Below are 17,031 nucleotides of genomic sequence, written 5' to 3'. Positions count from 1 at the left end.
ACTTTGACCTACAAAAACGTATGCATACAGATTTCACTCAAATTGTTATTTTTGGACTTCTAAGACTTTGATTTGGTATTCTGTAGTCAAATTCTTTGCAAACGTTCTGTGTAAAATACGAAAGTCCATCAATGGAGAGCGACCTCGAAGGAATCTGACATCATATTCACCAGGGAAAGATCTGTTGTCTGAAAAGAGAGACCAATGTCTGCGACAGTCTCTATTGTAGCAGAGAGAGAGAGGGAGAGAGAGAGAGAGAGAGAGAGAGAGAGAGAGAGAGAGAGAGAGAGAGAGAGAGAGAGAGAGAGAGAGAGAGAGAGAGAGAGAGAGAGATAGAAGGAGATCAGCCCATTGTTATGGAGGTATAGCAGTCTCCATTCTAGCTGCTTAATGACCAAATCTGCTTAGAGAGGCTGGAGAGAAGATCTCCTGTGCGCTGAGGTCGTCCCCCTGCTGGTCACCTTGGGGTACTGAGCCTGCTCTGTTTACACCCTGTGATCCAGGTTTTACATATGAGCTCACTGCTAGTTTGACACTGCGCTCGGTCACAGAGCCTACGCTGGGCGCCGTGAACAACACAGACATAGATTGAATCCACAATCTGTAGATCAATGAGTCTTCTGACTTGGATGGCGTGAAAAGCAGAGGATTCAAAGTTCCTAAAGTAACTGTATGCTCCTGGGGGGGGGGGGGGGGGGGTTGTCTTATGGTAATTATAGGCATTGTAACTGTGTGGCCAAATATAACACGTTCCCTTCTGTCAAGGAGTACTGCTCTAAGGCACATGTAGGATATGATTTAAGATTGTGTGTGAGTGAGTGAGTGAGTGATAGAGGACTGACTGACAGAGTGAGGGACTGACTGAATTCCAGGGCACTGAGGCTAGAGGACTTTGCTCTGTGAGAGTGGAGCAGCTGAGCGGAGAGCTTGACGACACATTACTCTGCACAGATGGTCTCTCTGCCTCACTCTCCCACAACCTCCCCCCCTCGCTCCCTTCTCTGTCTTTCTCCTCCCCTCTCTCGACCCCACCTCGCTGCTTCTCCCTCTCCCCTTTCTGCCTCTTACTCCCCTTCTCCCTCTCTTCTCTTCCATTCTCTTCTGCTCTCCTCTCCACTCTAAGCCTCAGTCAGCTCCCGGTGCCTGCTGGCTGATGGTCAGCCATTTTGTGAAGCCGTCTCAACCCCCTATTGTAGCTTCTCCTTTTGCCCCATAACTCAGATGGCAGACAACAGGAGCAAGGTTGGACAACGAGGGGAAGGTCATGCAGTGGGCAATCGCTAAACTAGTGAAGATTCAATGTAAAAAAAAATGCTACATGTTCTATGTGAATGGCCTTTTGTGGCGTTCTTGACCTTAAACCTCAAGTTCCTGACCGTCCATTTAAAATGTGGAGGAATTAGAGGGTAGAGGGGGGCGAACGCGACCGTAGCTTCTGGAATAAAGGCGCCAATCGGAACAAAGCGGAGGAGGAGGTGTCGTTTAAAGACGGATACTGACGTTTGCACCGACCCATCTAATTCTACTGCGCGCACAATAAAGGCCAATGGCGACCGTCGTGAGAGACGGATTATGTTGATAAGGATGATCAGTTTGATTGACAACCGCGTAGTCCCATCGAGATCAGAGATTGGGGCATTGGCCAATCGGGAGCCGCGGGAGGCGGGCTGGGACAGAGGGGGCTGGGTGCGAAGTATCATGGAGGATCAGTTGGAAACTGTGGTTATCCAAGAAAGCCGAGCTGCGGGTCCAGACTCCGGAGTTTCTTAACATTTGATTGATATTTTTTTAACGTTCGCCCGGTGTTTTTTTAATCTATTAAATTATGGAGATGAAAAAGAGGATCAGTTTAGAGCTGAGGAACAGGACACCAGCACAGGTGAGACTTTTAACGACAATATCATTTATCTTTTAATAACCGAGCAGTGATGGAAGCCGGGGAGCTGTAGATAGGCTCGCGCTGTGGTCCAGGAAGAGCCGCGCGTGGACACTAGAAAGGATGCGAGTCCTATTACGTGTCCAAGTTAGTTTTTTGATTGATTTCGAATGCGCCTGGTCGCAACAATTATGGAATGTTATAGTATAGTACTTAAACAATTACAAACACTCCTAAAAAGACGTAAGCGTTTGGGTCGTTTTGTGGGAGCACAAGCATCTTATCGATATCACCCTCCTTGTCGTGCGCCGAGGATCTCCATGGGCAACGAAAGCAGCTACAGGGACACAATTTGATTTAAGTCCTTTATTGATTTCGGAGCCTTGCTTAATCACCCAAAGTCAATAACGTCGAAAGAAGCTCAGATAACCGCGTTGTTAACTTAAGGCACGTTTCGCTGTTAAATATTAACGGTGTAGACCCTGAAGGTGTAACTTTTAGGCTATTACCCACGGAGGCGTGGATCTGTTGTTTTGAAAGTTGTTTGCTCTAATTATCATTTTGATGCAACGGCCAATTTTTTAAAACCGAAATCATAACACAGGCGTGTCGTGCGTAATGGGGCGATTCAAACGAGCTTACCGGGATGACCAAATGGCACAATGTTCGTTTTCCCGAGCGGACATTTTACATCGGGTTTAACTCCGACCTCTTTTTCTCTACACACAATGCCAAAGCTCTCCGCAAAATCAATGTTTTATAAACGATACCGTCTTTAGCTATGGTGAGCAGCTTCTGTCGAAATGTAGGTATATGCGCATGAAGTTGATCTTTGCCAAAAACACAAACCGACCGCTCTCGGGGCGAGACGCGCAGGCACTGGCGTCGGTGGCGTCAGTGTTGCTGATTCTGTACTTGCTACAGTAGCCTAGTCTGTTGTCGACCTCTGTTCCTGACGGGCGGGGAGTGGAAGTCATTTTGTTACATCTATACGAGCCAAGTGGTGACGGATTTAGATACAGCAAATGGCCAAATATGTAAATGAGAGTTACGCTACACGTCGTGTTAATGAAGTGTTAAAACGGTGTGCTTCATCTGCAAATAGCGGGCGCCTCAGCAGCCAGTTTAAATAGTCCATCCGCCCGTCGAGGAGCAAGTTGTTGTTCGACTCCACCATAGCCTTTGTAATGTAGCCTAGTGGTTATGTAATCGACAGTGTTTCGTGCCCATCAAATGATACACACACACACACAAAATCACTTCCCTATACACTCAATATACATAACAGTTTGGAGTTTAGAGTCTTCCCCGGGTTCTGGAGTAGAGGGTATGAAGCAGATGGCTGGCGGGGGGCTCAACCCCCCCCCCCCCCCCCCCCCCCCCCCGCGTGCGCCTAGACTAGATTACAGTAAACCCCACATCTACTCCATCAAGCAAGGCATTCACTCGGCAGAGTCGGCACAGCCCTGACAAGCACGGCGACTCATTCATTCCCAGTTTGCCCGCGGCAAGGCGCTCTCCAACTATTAAAATACGATTTTCGTAGTTACATAATTCCGTCGTTGTTTAAACTTTGGCCAGCTTCGGTGAATGTTAGGCCGATATGCCTTTAGCCTAGTACAGAATTCTTCAGCACACGAAGCCCCATATCGGGATCGTGTTACAGTAGGTCTAACTATAATGGGATGTAGTAGCCTAGCCTAAAAAAACATTGAAAAGCCCTCTATGAAAGGTGCACGGAGAGAGACGGAAGTTTCTCGCGCCCGGGGCATCTTCAGGTGTGGCAGGTGTGGCAGAACTACTAGCACCGGGGCAGCGTAATTCACCCAGCATACAAGCTAGTTTGTCCGATGATACTTCCGGTATCTATTTATATTTATATAGCCCCGTAGATAAGTAGGCTGAGCGCACCACTAACAGGCATGTTAAATGTATTTGGAGATCCGTGCAATTTAAAAAAAAAGTAATATAACATGTTGGACCTTAGAATGGACTTTATTACGTTTTCTTGCACACCGGGCTACCGTTCAGAACCCTTTATCATGTTTAATCTACTAGGCTACAGGGGCATCCAAGAAGGCTCTTTTGCTACCCCCCCCCACCTCCCCCTGAGTCCACCACTGATCTAATGTATGTGTGTGCCTGTGCTTCTGTGCCTGTGCTTCTGTGCCTGTGCTTCTCTGTGTATATATCATATGTGTGTGTCCCAGGTAGCAGAGCTGGTGGTGGATAACTGCCGCTCAAGTGATGGAGAGGTGGAGGGCCTGTCAGACGACTTCAAGGAGCTGGAGTTCCTCAGCATGGTCAACGTGGGCCTCACCTCCCTGGCCAAGCTGCCCTCACTGCCCAAACTACGCAAGGTTAGTACCTGGCTTCACTGCCCTCAGTTAGTATGAGGCATCCCCGCCCTCAACTACACAAAGTCAATTCAAATTTTACTTCAGCACAAAAACAGACGTTGCTATCGAGATACAGACTAATGTATCAATCGATTGGTTGATTGATTCATTGATGGACTGAAGAGTTGAAATCCAGTTTCTTGGTCCCTGCTCCTAGCTGGAACTGAGCGACAACAACATCTCTGGCGCCCTGGAGACGCTGGCGGAGAAATGCCCTAACCTGACATACCTGAACCTCAGCGGCAACAAGATCAAAGAGCTCAGCAACGTGGAGGCCTTGGTGAGCCTACACACACACACACACACACACACACACACACACAGGAACCATCCTCTGGGGCACTGTAGGGGTGGGTGTAACTCAGCTCAGTGGTAGAGTATTTGACGACAGATCGCGAGGTCCCAGATTCATTTTCCACCATCACCACATTCACTTCATGAAGCTCTTGATGCTACGAACTTCTTAAGAACGTTCGAAGAGCGCTTTAGAACGCTCTTAAGAGGCTCTTAGCGTTAAGAGCTTCTTAACGAATCTGGGAAACCCGGCCAGTGTGTACTCAAAGGCCAGTAGGGTCCCAACATAGATGGAAAGAGAGAGCGTGAGAGAGAAAGAGTGTAATAAATACTCCATACTAGCCGTTCTGACCGTCCGTACCCGCACATATGGGCGGTGGGGTGACAAAGAAGGATGAATAGCGACGTGAGCTGACCCTTGACCTTTCCACCTCAGCAAAACCTGAAGAACCTGCGTTCCCTGGACCTGTTCAACTGTGAGATCACCACGCTGGAGGAGTACCGCGAGAGCATCTTCGAGCTGCTGCCCCAGGTCACCTACCTGGACGGCTTCGACCAGGAGGACAACGAGGCCCCCGACTCGGACGCAGATGACGACGGTGAGACAGGAAACGCCGCGTCGCTAGCGGACCAGAGCTTCGCTAGCCTGGCAGGGGCTACATTTGGCATTGTGTTGGTCTAGCACACACTTTTATCAAAGGGGACATGCCAATAATGTACATAGAGTAGCGCAGAAGATCAAGGATCAGAAGTGAACGGTATTTTGGTAATCAAAATTAAGGAGCAGTCTGTATTTAACAGGCACAGTGTAGAGTAACCACATCTCAGGTACCAGACACAGTGTAGATTAACCACATCTCAGCTACCTGACACAGTGTACAGTAACCACATCTCAGGTACCAGGCACAGTGTACAATAACCACATCTCAGGTACCAGACACAGTGTACAGTAACCACATCTCAGCTACCAGACACAGTGTACAGTAACCACATCTCAGGTACCAGACACAGTGTACAGTAACCACATCTCAGGTACCAGACACAGTGTACAGTAACCACATCTCAGGTACCAAAAGACAGGAAAGGCAGCATTGCAACAGTGCTCAGAAAGAAAACCAAACCAAAGAGGTCTCTCCACTTCAAGTTTCCTGAAGTATCTGTCACAATGGTAGAACTTCTTTTTTTTTTTTGGGGGGGGGGGGGCTTCTCTTAAACAGAGAACATTGTCGATCCTATATATCTATCATACTGAAAAAGTCGAGTTCCCAGAGGGTATAGACACAGGTTCTCATATTAGGAGAGTTCCCTGACAACCTGCTAGACTTCTTGGTTTGCTCAATGTCTATACTCTTGCCTAAGATCCTGCTCTTCCTCAGATGATGATGAGGATGGTGAGGATGGCGCCGGCCCCACTGGGGACTACGATGACGAAGACGAGGAGGAGGAAGAGGAGGGCTCGGAAGGCGGCGAGGTGGGCCTCTCTTACCTGATGAAGGAGGGCATCCAGGTGAGACCAACACAAGCGGCGAGTAAAGGAACATTTCACTGTCTTTAAGACCCGACTCAAATCAACTTAAATCAAACGTACCATACGTTTTGGACCGTAAAACGTGAATAGATATTTAAACTGTTTAGTGGGTCATTCCGGTCCAATGACATCTGTGTCTTTAAGATGTGCGTCTTTCATTGTCAGCCAGAGTGAAGGTGTGATGGTTTGTTTTTTGTTTCCTGCAGGACGAAGAGGATGATGATGACTATGTGGAAGAGGAGGAGGAAGGTGAGGAGGAACATTTAGGAATAGCTTGTTTTTGTTGTTGTAACAGTTGTGCAGAGTCATGGCGTGACTCAAGCTAGCTACTTTGGCGCTGTTCCTGCCATATCCCACCCGAGGCACGCGGACCAGCTGTGTGTGTGTGTGTGTATTGATCCATGGTAAGGTGTAGGTCTGAGTGACTGCTATTGATCTGACACTGATCCATGTGTCTCTTTGCCCCGTGTGAGTCCAGACTCTGGCTTTGACCTACACTCTCTGGACACACACACACACACATACACACATATAGGCACGTGCACACATACACACAAGCTCACACACATTTGTAGTTATGGTAAGCCAGATAGCATCAGATAACGCATCTTCAGGTTAAACTGACCTGGTTTGTTTCATGTCTTCATCCAGCTATTGCAAGGTTGTTTCCAGCTTCCTGCAGCTGCTCTGTGTGTGTGCTTGCATGTGGAGGCACACAGTGTGTGTGCCATATAGGGAAGTTCATCTACACTCACTGCATATGGTCTTGGAGATGTGTGTGTGTGCGCGCGTAGGTAATTGTGTGTACGTTTGTGTGTGGGTCGCAGTGTGCATATGTGTGTGTTTGTGTAGGTGTGCGCGTGAAGGAGTGTGTGTGTGCGCGTGAAGTTGTGTGTGTGTGTGTGCGTGTGTGTGTAGGAGTGTGAGCTCAGGGTTATCAGTAGGCAGCAGCTCTCCCCATGTGTGCAGAGTGTGTAGATGAACTCCTCTATATGTCTCTGCACACACACATCGGAACACGCACTGTGACACACATGCACACAGGAACACACACTGAAGCGCACATGCACACAGGAACACACACTGAAGCGCACGCACTCACACCCACACACTGCAGATCTGAGGCGTTAACAAGATGCAGTGCCTGAAATTTGAAGCCAGAGGATCACATCAGCATGATTAAACCAAAATGGCTGTCGCAGAACTGCATCTGCCTCTGTTAATGGTGGACTCGTTTCTTCAAGGAGCTGCTGGATTGGTTGGGGGGTGAGACCAGAGATGTAGAATACAGTGTGATTGGTTGAGGGAGGCTGACTGTCACCTGTCAGAAAAGCGTCCTCTCTCTGAGGGTGCCATGACGGCGTGTTCTCACATCACTTTGCCAGAACACGTTGTTACCACGGCAGTCGTCTCCAACACAGTAACTGGTAATCTGACGTTGTGATTGGTTGGTTTGCTGTCACAGACGAGCATGTGATCTGACGCCGTGATTGGCTGGTTTGCTGTCACAGAGGAGCATGTGATCTGACACTGTGATTGGCTGGTTTCTCTTCCAGAGGAGCGTGCGCGCGCTCAGGGGGAGAAGAGGAAGAGGGAGGCTGAGGACGAGGGAGAGGATGATGACGACGACGATGATGACTAGGCCGCCCCCCCCCCCCCCCCGCCGTCCCCACCACCCCTTCAGAGCCCCCCCTGGTCTGGACCCCAGCAACTCCCCCGCCCCCCTTAGAAGAACCTGGGAGGAAGACATGGAAATCTTCAGATTGTTTCTCTTTGTACACCTTAGATATTTCACTGTAGAGGCTACATGGGTCCTTATATATATATATATATATGAGATATATATGATAAATAACTCCTGATTTTAATGATTAATTTGTAATATTTCGAAGGAAAATGAATACCCCCAAATATCTCCCCGGGGTCCAGTTGGAAGCGGAGAGGGGGCAGAGGGGGCGGGGCCTGGCATTCCTCTGCCCACTCTCAGCTCCGATCCTCTGCTCGAAAAAGTGTTCACCTGGTTCCACGTGTATTAAAAAAAAAGGATTCCGTGAAAGTCAGAGCCTTTTCCGCATGGTGGAAGGCAACCCAATACACACCTCCACCACCCTCAGCCCCCCACCCCCACCCCCAATCAGTTGTTAACCAGATAATCATGCCCACAAGGCAATACAGTAGCCTAGCTGAGTCCAAGGTCCACCCTGTATGTGATTAGCAGTAGGAATTAAACTGGGATGGATAGATAGAGGGCGGGAAGGGGGGTGGGAGGTAAAGAGGGGGGGGCGGGTTCGTTCAGGTAAAGTTAGTCTCTAGTTGTTTCAATAACAGTATCTGTCTATCCTGGGGAGTTTGGAACATTTAGACCCCTAGAATCTCCGGAACGTTTTCTAGAGAGGTTCCATGTGAGTCGCTGTCCAGGAAGCTAGCCTGCTCCCACACCTTAGCAGCTTGTCCTACCACCTCACCTGTCCTTCCAGAACAGACAGAAACAAATAGACTTTTGTACTATTTTTCTGAAAGGTTTAACACACCATATCGGTTACCGGCTTGGCATTCCAAGACTGTAACCAAGGATACTGTTGTCACGGTAGCGAGGTGACCCCAGGGTACTGCTGGGTTGTTTTGATGTCTGGTTTTAGACAAACTGTCAGGAGTGGAGAAGACACAATCTCATCTGAAGAACCTTTCTACCTTTCTGTCTTGCTGTTAATGCAGGTTAGTTTAATAACACTTTAGGTCTGCTGTTGTTACTTATACAGAGCAAGGAACTTTCAATCTATTATTTGTAAGGCAATATGTATATAGATTCAGTTAAAAACAGAAAACAGTTTGGTGTTTTATGTGTTGTTTTTTTATGAAAAAAAATTGCAGTCGATTGTTTTACTACGAAGCAGAGGTCAGAAGTTAAACTTCTACTTTGACCCCTAACTCACACTTGATAATGTTTTTTTTTCCATCCTTGGCTGTTGTGACGAGTCTGTGTGTTTGGCGTTCTGTGTGCTGTCTACACGGAGGGGTTTTCAATACAAAAATTCAAAACAATTATGAAAGGAAAAGACGAAAGCTTTGAAATAAATTAATTGATTGTTTGGCTTTCGGTGTGTGGTTTGGATTACTAAGGGGTAAGAGAAAAAAACATAGTATTTGCTGTCTTTATGGCGCAAGCTGGGTGGGGCCCAGTAGGTGAAAATAAATAAATGAGTAGTCAGAAACACAGGAACACTTATATTACACACTAAAATATTGGAAAAACACGTACACACAGTAACTCAAACCTTTCGGTCAGACAAATAACATTCTCATAGCTTCTCTGCAGGGTGTGAATTACGGGGGGGTTTGACCCCCTTAACTAAGACTTGGACCCCCCCAAAAGAGGTAAAATGCCCTGGAGAAGATATTGACCCCCCCGAATTCTGCAATTTCCCCACTGCGGGACAAATAAAGGATTATCTTATTGTCTTTGTTTAATTCGCACTTTGCCTCTCTGTGTACCTGAAGAAGCTATGAGCTGCTACAGTAAGGGGTGTGTGTATGTAGATGGGGTTAGTGATGCGGGTGTCCAGGGGGGATGGTAGAGCCCACACCAGCACACTGAGAGGACCAGGTAGAATGTATCAGTAGAGAGGCTGTCCTCGGAGACGGCGTGGGCTCAGGGTGTGTAACGGGACCCAGAAGGCCGTTCTGCGCGGTGTGTGTTCGCTCACGCTGTCAGTCTGGCCTCCCCACTGGGCACCATGTCACACACACTTGCCTGCCATCTGCTGGGAAGAAACTGGCATTCATTATGCATGAGATGAGCACACATGCTAACAAGAATACACTTCTCACACAGACACTCATGCACTCTCATCATGCTAACACTCCATAGTACAAACACACACAACCACACACTCGTGTGGGTATCCTCACTCGGACTCTCACATTTACACAATGCACACAAATATACACACTAGGCCTACACAAATACAAACTGATACACACTAAGATGAAATGGAGGGGAGAAGCTATTGGGTTATACCATAAGGGGGGTGTACTTACGAAACTGTACTCTTGAATAAATCATGAGGCTGTATCAGACAAGTTATGAACAACAGAGGGGGCGGGACCACTTAAGAAAATCTCTTTAAAAATGTATGAGGAAGATTTCGCCTTGATCAGTCAGCGGCAGACGGAGGGGCGGGGACATAAGGCAGTGACGCCAAATGACGAAACGACTTGACCAATCTCAGCAAACTGGTATGAGACGTTACCAGAGCCTGTTTAAGGAGAGCCTTGCCACTCACTATTAAGCCCCCTTGTACCAAATTTGGCTGCAGTGCAAGTGCATGTTGAATGGGAGTCTATGGAGCTAAACGGCAAAATGTGTCTCTTTCGCCTGATTGTCGTTGAGAAATATCCGATTTGATTGTAGTTTTTGCATGGTCAACATGGATTATAGGTTGAAAGTTGAATGAACGAGTACTTATGTCGTTTTGATTTCTTACAGGGTGAGTCGTTGTTGCCCATAACACGCTTGCATTCTGCTAATGAAGGCTGATTGGTTAGTGAAGGACTGATACGACCAGAGCTCCCGCGTGATGGCATCCAAAGCGGAATCAGAATGTCAGAGCATTAGCAACATTAGCAAGCCAAAACTCTTTCTAGCTTGTGTATTGACAGAGAGAGCCCAGAGCCATAGCCATCTTTTTCTATGGCTCTGGGAGAGCCTAACCTGTCAGCTGTGTTGTCGATGCCCTGAGAAAAAAAAGTAAGTGACCAGAGCTTGCCATAAAGCAGTAGCTCTGGTCGTACGATGTGTTTCCAAAGGCTTTTTAGAACAGAAAGGCGACTTTAAAACAATCTAACAGCCAGCAGTGTGTTTTTTTTTTTGCCTCACCTTTCGAATTCAGAATTTAAATTACTAGACAAAAAATTATATCATGAGAAAAGTGGTTTTTGAGGGGTACCGCTGCAAGACCCATTCATTCTGCACTCGCTCGTTAGCGCCCTCACGTGGAACTTCAACCAGTTCAGAACCCGGAAGTTTCCCGAGAGTGGCAGTTGTCTCTAAATTATACATTCTCTGACGTTACCGTTCACCTCTTCCTCCAGTTTCCGCAACCAATCCAAACCGTTAAAACAGAGCAGAAGCCTGTGCGGTCTCCTCCGTCTTCAGAGTCAACGTGGTGCAAGGCGGTTTAACATGGATCCAGCTACAGCGTAGTTTAGCTATACAATAGCACTAGCAGGATGCACTTTTCGTATTTGTCTGGAGTGCATAACAGTCCTTGTGTATATGTTAATCATTTCGTATTCAATACTTTAATATTATATTCCTATTTTAATTACTTTGTATTGCAATGCTTTACTCAAGTTACCTCCGCTTGATTGTAGCCAGCTCAACATGATTCATGCTAGCTAGAGCTCCGTCAAACATCAAATAGTCATTCTGTGGATAGAGAAGTACCCGACATTGGGGGTTATACAACGCACACGTTAGTTTCACACTCAACTTTATTGAGGTTTTAGCAGTCCTAAACGACAGGTCGGGGAGGATGGTGGAGGACAAGTTCTAGACCAGCACAGTAAAACGTGCACCCACCGTTATGACGACCTCACCACTTGAGTCAAGTTTACAGAAAGAAAGAGCATTCAGTTACAGTACTGTTATACACTGGCAAAGTCTTCAACGACAGGACGTTATCAGCTGTGAATAAGTATCGTGTTGGTGTTTTGTGAAAGGGTGTTGGATCAGTCAAATTCCCAGAGGGGGAGACAGTGAGGAGGGCACACGACTAGTAGATGGATCCTGATCTGGGAGCGCAGTCAGAAACATTCATATCACCCACTAACATAAATACTGTAAAAACCCACGCGCGCGCACACACACAAACACACTCACACATTTTACTTGAGTAAACTCAGAAACATATCTGTCAGACTGCAATGATGACCAATACTACTAACGTAACAACCGACACTGATACCAAGACAACCAAAGCAGCTGCCGTGACAACCAAAACCGATCAGGTGACTGCTGCTTCTTCTGTTCCTCTCCTCTACCCCCCTCCCTCCCTCTCCTCTACTCTGCGCCCGGTCCTCCTCCAGTCTGCTCATCTCCCTTCTTCTTGTGGCCAGACACAATGTCGTCAATACGCAACAACAAGATGGCCGTCTGAGGAAAGGAAAGACAGGAGCAAAGAAAGAGATTAGAAAAAGAGACGGAAAAATATAGAACTCCCAGGTCTGGGATTTATTGAATGAATGATTGTGTGTGAGTGTTAGTCCACTTCCTCCTTACCTCCACTGCAGTCTTGTATGTCTGAGCCTTGACGGCCAGGGGCTCCCAGATCCCCATGGCAGTCATGTCGGCCAGGGCTCCGGTCTCCCCGTTCACCCCCCAGGATGTGCTGCCCTCCTGGGTGTGTTTGGCCTGGAGGGAGGGGGGGGGCATTGGAGGTCAGCATGAAGCATCTTCCACACACCTCTAACCAACACCATACTCACACACGCGCACACAGTCTGTCTTACCCGAAGCGAGGTGAGCACCCTGATGGTGGAGGCTCCACAGTTCTGGACGAGGGTCCTGGGCACCACCTCCAGGGCCTGGGCCACGGCGCGGTACGGCCACTGCTCCACCCCGGTCAGGGAGCGCGAGCGCTCCATCAGCCGCTTGGACACGGCCATCTCCGTCGCGCCGCCCCCTGGCAGCAGGCTGGGCTCCAGCAGCACGTTACGACACACCTGCATGGCGTCCTGCAGGTTACGCTCCACTTCCTGTGGGGGGGAGGGGGGGAGGAAAAGCGGTAGAGAAAGGAGAGGAAGAAAAATAAATAAGAGTGAGAAAGTCACAAACGCAAAATATCACACACATATGCTGATTGATATCCCTGGAGCATAGTGTTGGCCTTGGGGTCTCTCTCTCTCTCTCTCTCTCCTCCCCCTACACACACTGTACGTACAGCCAGGATCTCCTTGCTGGCCCCTCTCAGCAGGATGGTGCAGGCCTTGGGGTCCTTGCACTCAGTGACAAAGGTGAAGTACTCGTCTCCAATCTTCTTGACCTCAAACAGCCCCGCCCCCGTGCCCACGTCTTCCTCACGCAGCTCGTCGGTCCTGCTGGCGATGCGCGCTCCGCACGCTCTGGACCACACACACACACACACACACACAGTTATAGAGCTGGAGCTGTATGTGGTCTGGGAGCAGGAGCAAGTTAACTAGCTATGTGCACATACACACTGCACAAGCACAGGAGATGAGGATTACCGTTTATGAGCTCCACATTTAGAGTGCATGTATGCATGAGTGTGTGTGAAGGTGAGTGTGTGTGGGGGGGTGGGGGGGGGGCTGACCTGGCGATCCTGTTGTTGTCAGTCTTCCTGACTCGGCGGATAGCTGTGATGTTGGCCTTCATCAGGTAGTGCTGCGCCAGGTCTGGAGGAAGACGTATTCATGAGAATATTGGAAAGAGTGTGTGTAGAATTTGTGCACGCGTGTGTGTGTGTATTACCGGAAACTCCCTTCTCGGTGAAGATCAGGTCAGGTTTGAGGCTGATGATGTCTTCACAGATCTGCTGGATATACTCTTCCTCCATCTGCAGGATCCTGGAGAAGTCTTCCTCACGAGTGATCTCTATGTCCGTCTAAAACAACACACACACACACACAGTGTTGAAGTCTTGCTCTCCATGTCCACTTGACACAAGCACACACACGCGGTGGTAGTGTCTGTCTGTGTGTGTGTGTACCTGGCTCTCTCCCTTCTTGTACTCCAGAGAGCAGTCCAGCAGGATGATGCGAGGGTTCTTGATCATGCGTCTCATACGCGGGTGTGTCACGTCCTTGTTCACCATCACCCCCTTCAGCACGCACGAGTCCTCGATGATGCCACCGGGCACCTGATCACACACACACACACATTACTCACATAAGGAACTATTCATGTTGCACATGAAAGAAAATAAATGTTGCCCTTTCTCATGTACTTAACGTCCCACCCTCGTCCTTACCTTCTCAACCTTGGCATACTTCTTGATGTCGATCTCCTTGCGGCCGCTCTCCTCCATCTCCACGGTCCTCACGGCGTCTAGGGCGATGCCGCAGGCCATGTCAGACCAGCGGCTCAGGGCCTTGGTGTTGATGGCCGAGTGGATGATCTTCAGCATCATGGACCGGTCCTCCGGGTCCACGGGGGTGCTGGGGAGGAGGGAAGGGTCACTGGGTGTCCGGGTCGTTCAGTGGGCGTGTGTTTAGAGGGGGGTCACTGTGCGTCTATGTCGTTCAGTCTCAGAGTGGGTGTGTGTTTTGGGGATGCGGATCACTGTGTGTGTGTGTGTGTGTACCTGATGTCCTTCAGGGTGTTCAGCATGTCCTCCAGGGCCTGTCTGTAGGCACTGATGACGACTGTGGGGTGCATCTGCTGCTCCAGGAACTGCTCGGCTACAGACAGCATCTCTCCAGCTGGGGGAGGAGTTCAGGACACAGGCTTTACCTCATCTGGTCCTGTGTGTGTGTGTGTGTGTGTGTGTGTGTGTGTGTGTGTACCTGGAGCTGAGTACCTAAGTGGGTCAGAGTCTTAAACTAAACTAGCATGGATAACGTTATATACTATACATGATGTCCTAGGATGCCGGAATCAGGACTAGGTCCTACGATGTAGGTTTCCGGGCTAGGCACTAGGATGTAGGATTCAAGTCCTAGGATGTAGGAATGGGGGCACGGGCCGTACCCAGGATGATGACCGAGGTGGTCCCGTCCCCGACCTCCTCGTCCTGGGTGCGGCTGATCTCGATCATGGACTTGGCTGCAGGGTGCTGCACCTGGATCTGTTGGGAGACACAGCCAGACGGCCTTGGTACACTGCACCCAGTCTGCACACTCCTGAGCAAAGCCACGTACAAATACAGCAGAGAGCAAAGGATCAGGAGTGCACCTTCTAAGAGAGAAAGGGAGGGAGAGCTGGGTAGGGAGGTAGGGAGGGGGCAGAGGCCCACAGGGAGACTAGCCACAGGGACATCCATCACTGCCATCACTATAACCGGTCACAGGTTTCACCTCTGGGAGGAAGACCTCTGGGAGAGTCTGACAGGTGGGAGCTAAACAAACAACAACAGAAACAACCACGCTGCCTTCTGATTGCCTGGCGAGGTCACTATAGTAACCATGTTCACACCTGTCCACCCCCTCAGACCTGCAGGGATGGGGGGGATGGGAGACAGCTCTATCCTGACTGTGTGCCCCCCCCCCCCCCCTCGTAGTATTAACCACTCAACTTATATACAAGTACTAGGTTCTGTAATCATCCTGATCCTTGAGTTCTATACAAGTACTAGGTTCTGTAATAGAACAGAAAGGGGACATGCTGGATTGGGGTGACTGTGGTGTTTTACCAATAACAAGACTGCAGGGAATATAGAACACTGCTAAAGTATCATGTATATGGTGGCCCACAAGCTCCAAACGTACACAGGGTCAGCTACTGTGGAACAACATCAGTACACTCACCTCTCTAAGAATGGCGTTTCCATCGTTGGTCATGACAATACCACCCATGGGGTCCAACAGCATCTACACACACACACACACACACACACACACACGCACACACGCACACACACACACACATTACTCCTTGGCCCGTCATGGTACAGATGAGTTGATACATGAGCAGTGAGACCTGCACCTCACCTTCATCATGGCCCTGGGACCCAGGCATGTCCTGATCACATCAGCTATCGTCTGGAACACACACACACACATTAATATTTCTAGCATGGCATCAATTAAATGACATTCAGGCTGACTGACATACACACGCACTCTCTCTCTCACACAAACAGACACACACACACACACACCTCTCACCTTGGCAGCAGTGATGTTGCCCTTCTGAACCTTACGGCCAGACTCTCTCTTTATATTCTGGTCTGCAAGGGAGACAAAAGAGAACCGTTAGAGAAAGCGAGAGGAGGGGGTGACGGAGAGGCAGAACGAGGAGAGGGTCGATAATTGATTGCAAAACAGCGGTTATGAGGGATGGAAACAAAGCGCTAGTCATATACATGAGTCATTCAATGAGCAACACTGATTCTCTTAAATTGCAATGTCAAAACACAAATGAACGCTGGACCAGGTTTAAGTCTGTCAACTACGGATTACAACTTGCTAGCATCGTACCTGATGTAGCCTATGAATGTATAAGTCATATGGGCGAGCCAATGAAGAAGCCAGTCTGTTACTTTATAACAGCTAGCTATTGGTTTACTGTCAGTAAACTAGCTAGCTACCTAGCTAGCCTTGGCTAGTTAATCGGTCAGAGAAAGGGTCAGTGTCTGTTAGTTCGCTAGCCAAATTTAGCTAAGGATACAATGTCTTTCTTGGATTCACGCAGCTTCAATGCCTTGGTTGAAGTTTTTTTTTTTTTTGAATACCGGTGCTAGCTAGTAGCGCCGGGATATTGCAGTATGGTGGCTCGACTACAGCAAGTTAGCATTGCTAGATTTCCGGCAGTTTAGACATGCCGCATCATTGGGGCTGCAGCACATGCTGACTGCTTTGTCGTTCGCTAGCATCCGCTATGTGTGGCAGTCGTGTCCAGATATCACAAAGAAAACAATACCTACATGGATTTCATTGACATTTCACACATGCTGTATCTATTAGGCGTATTATTATTATTAATGTGAACAACTTACTTAACACTAGAACCTGTTGGCCCATCATTTTGTCAGCTCGTGAGGAACAACGGCCTGGAACTTTCTGGTGAGCACGAGAGGAAGGGGAGGAAGAAGCGAGGCACAGGAAGGCGGGTGGCTGCTGACGTCTTGACCAATAGTCTACGACAAAGTAACGACTGACTCAAATGTCTACCAATAGAATGAGTGAAGAACGCTTAAGAGGATTAATGGGGATGTGACAAAAAGGCACTCCCTAAACAGTAGCCGATAAATTCC

At 48.6% G+C, this 17,031-nt stretch overlaps 2 protein-coding genes across 3 annotated transcripts; one reads left to right on the top strand and one right to left on the bottom strand.

Annotated features, from left to right (window-relative positions):
• Positions 1-1,154: 1,154 nt before the first annotated feature.
• Positions 1,155-7,742, top strand: anp32e (acidic (leucine-rich) nuclear phosphoprotein 32 family, member E). Of its 2 annotated transcripts, none has more exons than XM_084696222.1 (7): positions 1,155-1,242; positions 4,087-4,236; positions 4,433-4,555; positions 5,006-5,168; positions 5,946-6,076; positions 6,304-6,346; positions 7,654-7,742. In XM_084696222.1, the coding sequence occupies exons 1-7, from the start codon at positions 1,222-1,224 to the stop codon at positions 7,737-7,739; spliced, it is 717 nt and encodes a 238-aa protein (XP_084552348.1). In that variant the 5' UTR covers positions 1,155-1,221; the 3' UTR covers positions 7,740-7,742. The 2 variants fall into 2 exon arrangements, with proteins under 2 accessions (XP_084552348.1, XP_084552347.1); XM_084696221.1 differs by lacking the exon at positions 1,155-1,242 and adding an exon at positions 1,692-1,879.
• A 3,830-nt stretch (positions 7,743-11,572) lies between these two features.
• On the bottom strand, positions 11,573-16,901 carry LOC146295001 (T-complex protein 1 subunit gamma). Its single transcript, XM_084695673.1, has 14 exons — positions 16,774-16,901; positions 15,944-16,005; positions 15,767-15,817; positions 15,584-15,646; positions 14,808-14,904; positions 14,422-14,539; positions 14,089-14,275; positions 13,828-13,977; positions 13,590-13,722; positions 13,432-13,513; positions 13,039-13,219; positions 12,608-12,853; positions 12,378-12,509; positions 11,573-12,251 (listed from the first exon to the last, which is right to left on the bottom strand). Exons 1-14 carry the CDS (start codon positions 16,799-16,801, stop codon positions 12,159-12,161), a joined length of 1,623 nt encoding a protein of 540 aa, XP_084551799.1. The 5' UTR covers positions 16,802-16,901; the 3' UTR covers positions 11,573-12,158.
• Between the last annotated feature and the right edge of the window lie 130 nt (positions 16,902-17,031).

This window comes from Hypomesus nipponensis, chromosome 4 (genome assembly GCF_054491055.1).
Source record: "Hypomesus nipponensis isolate SF chromosome 4, ASM5449105v1, whole genome shotgun sequence".
Classification (NCBI taxonomy): domain Eukaryota; kingdom Metazoa; phylum Chordata; class Actinopteri; order Osmeriformes; family Osmeridae; genus Hypomesus; species Hypomesus nipponensis.
The sequence above is the reverse complement of the archived record's forward strand: the minus strand, read 5'-3'. Positions and strand labels throughout refer to the sequence as shown.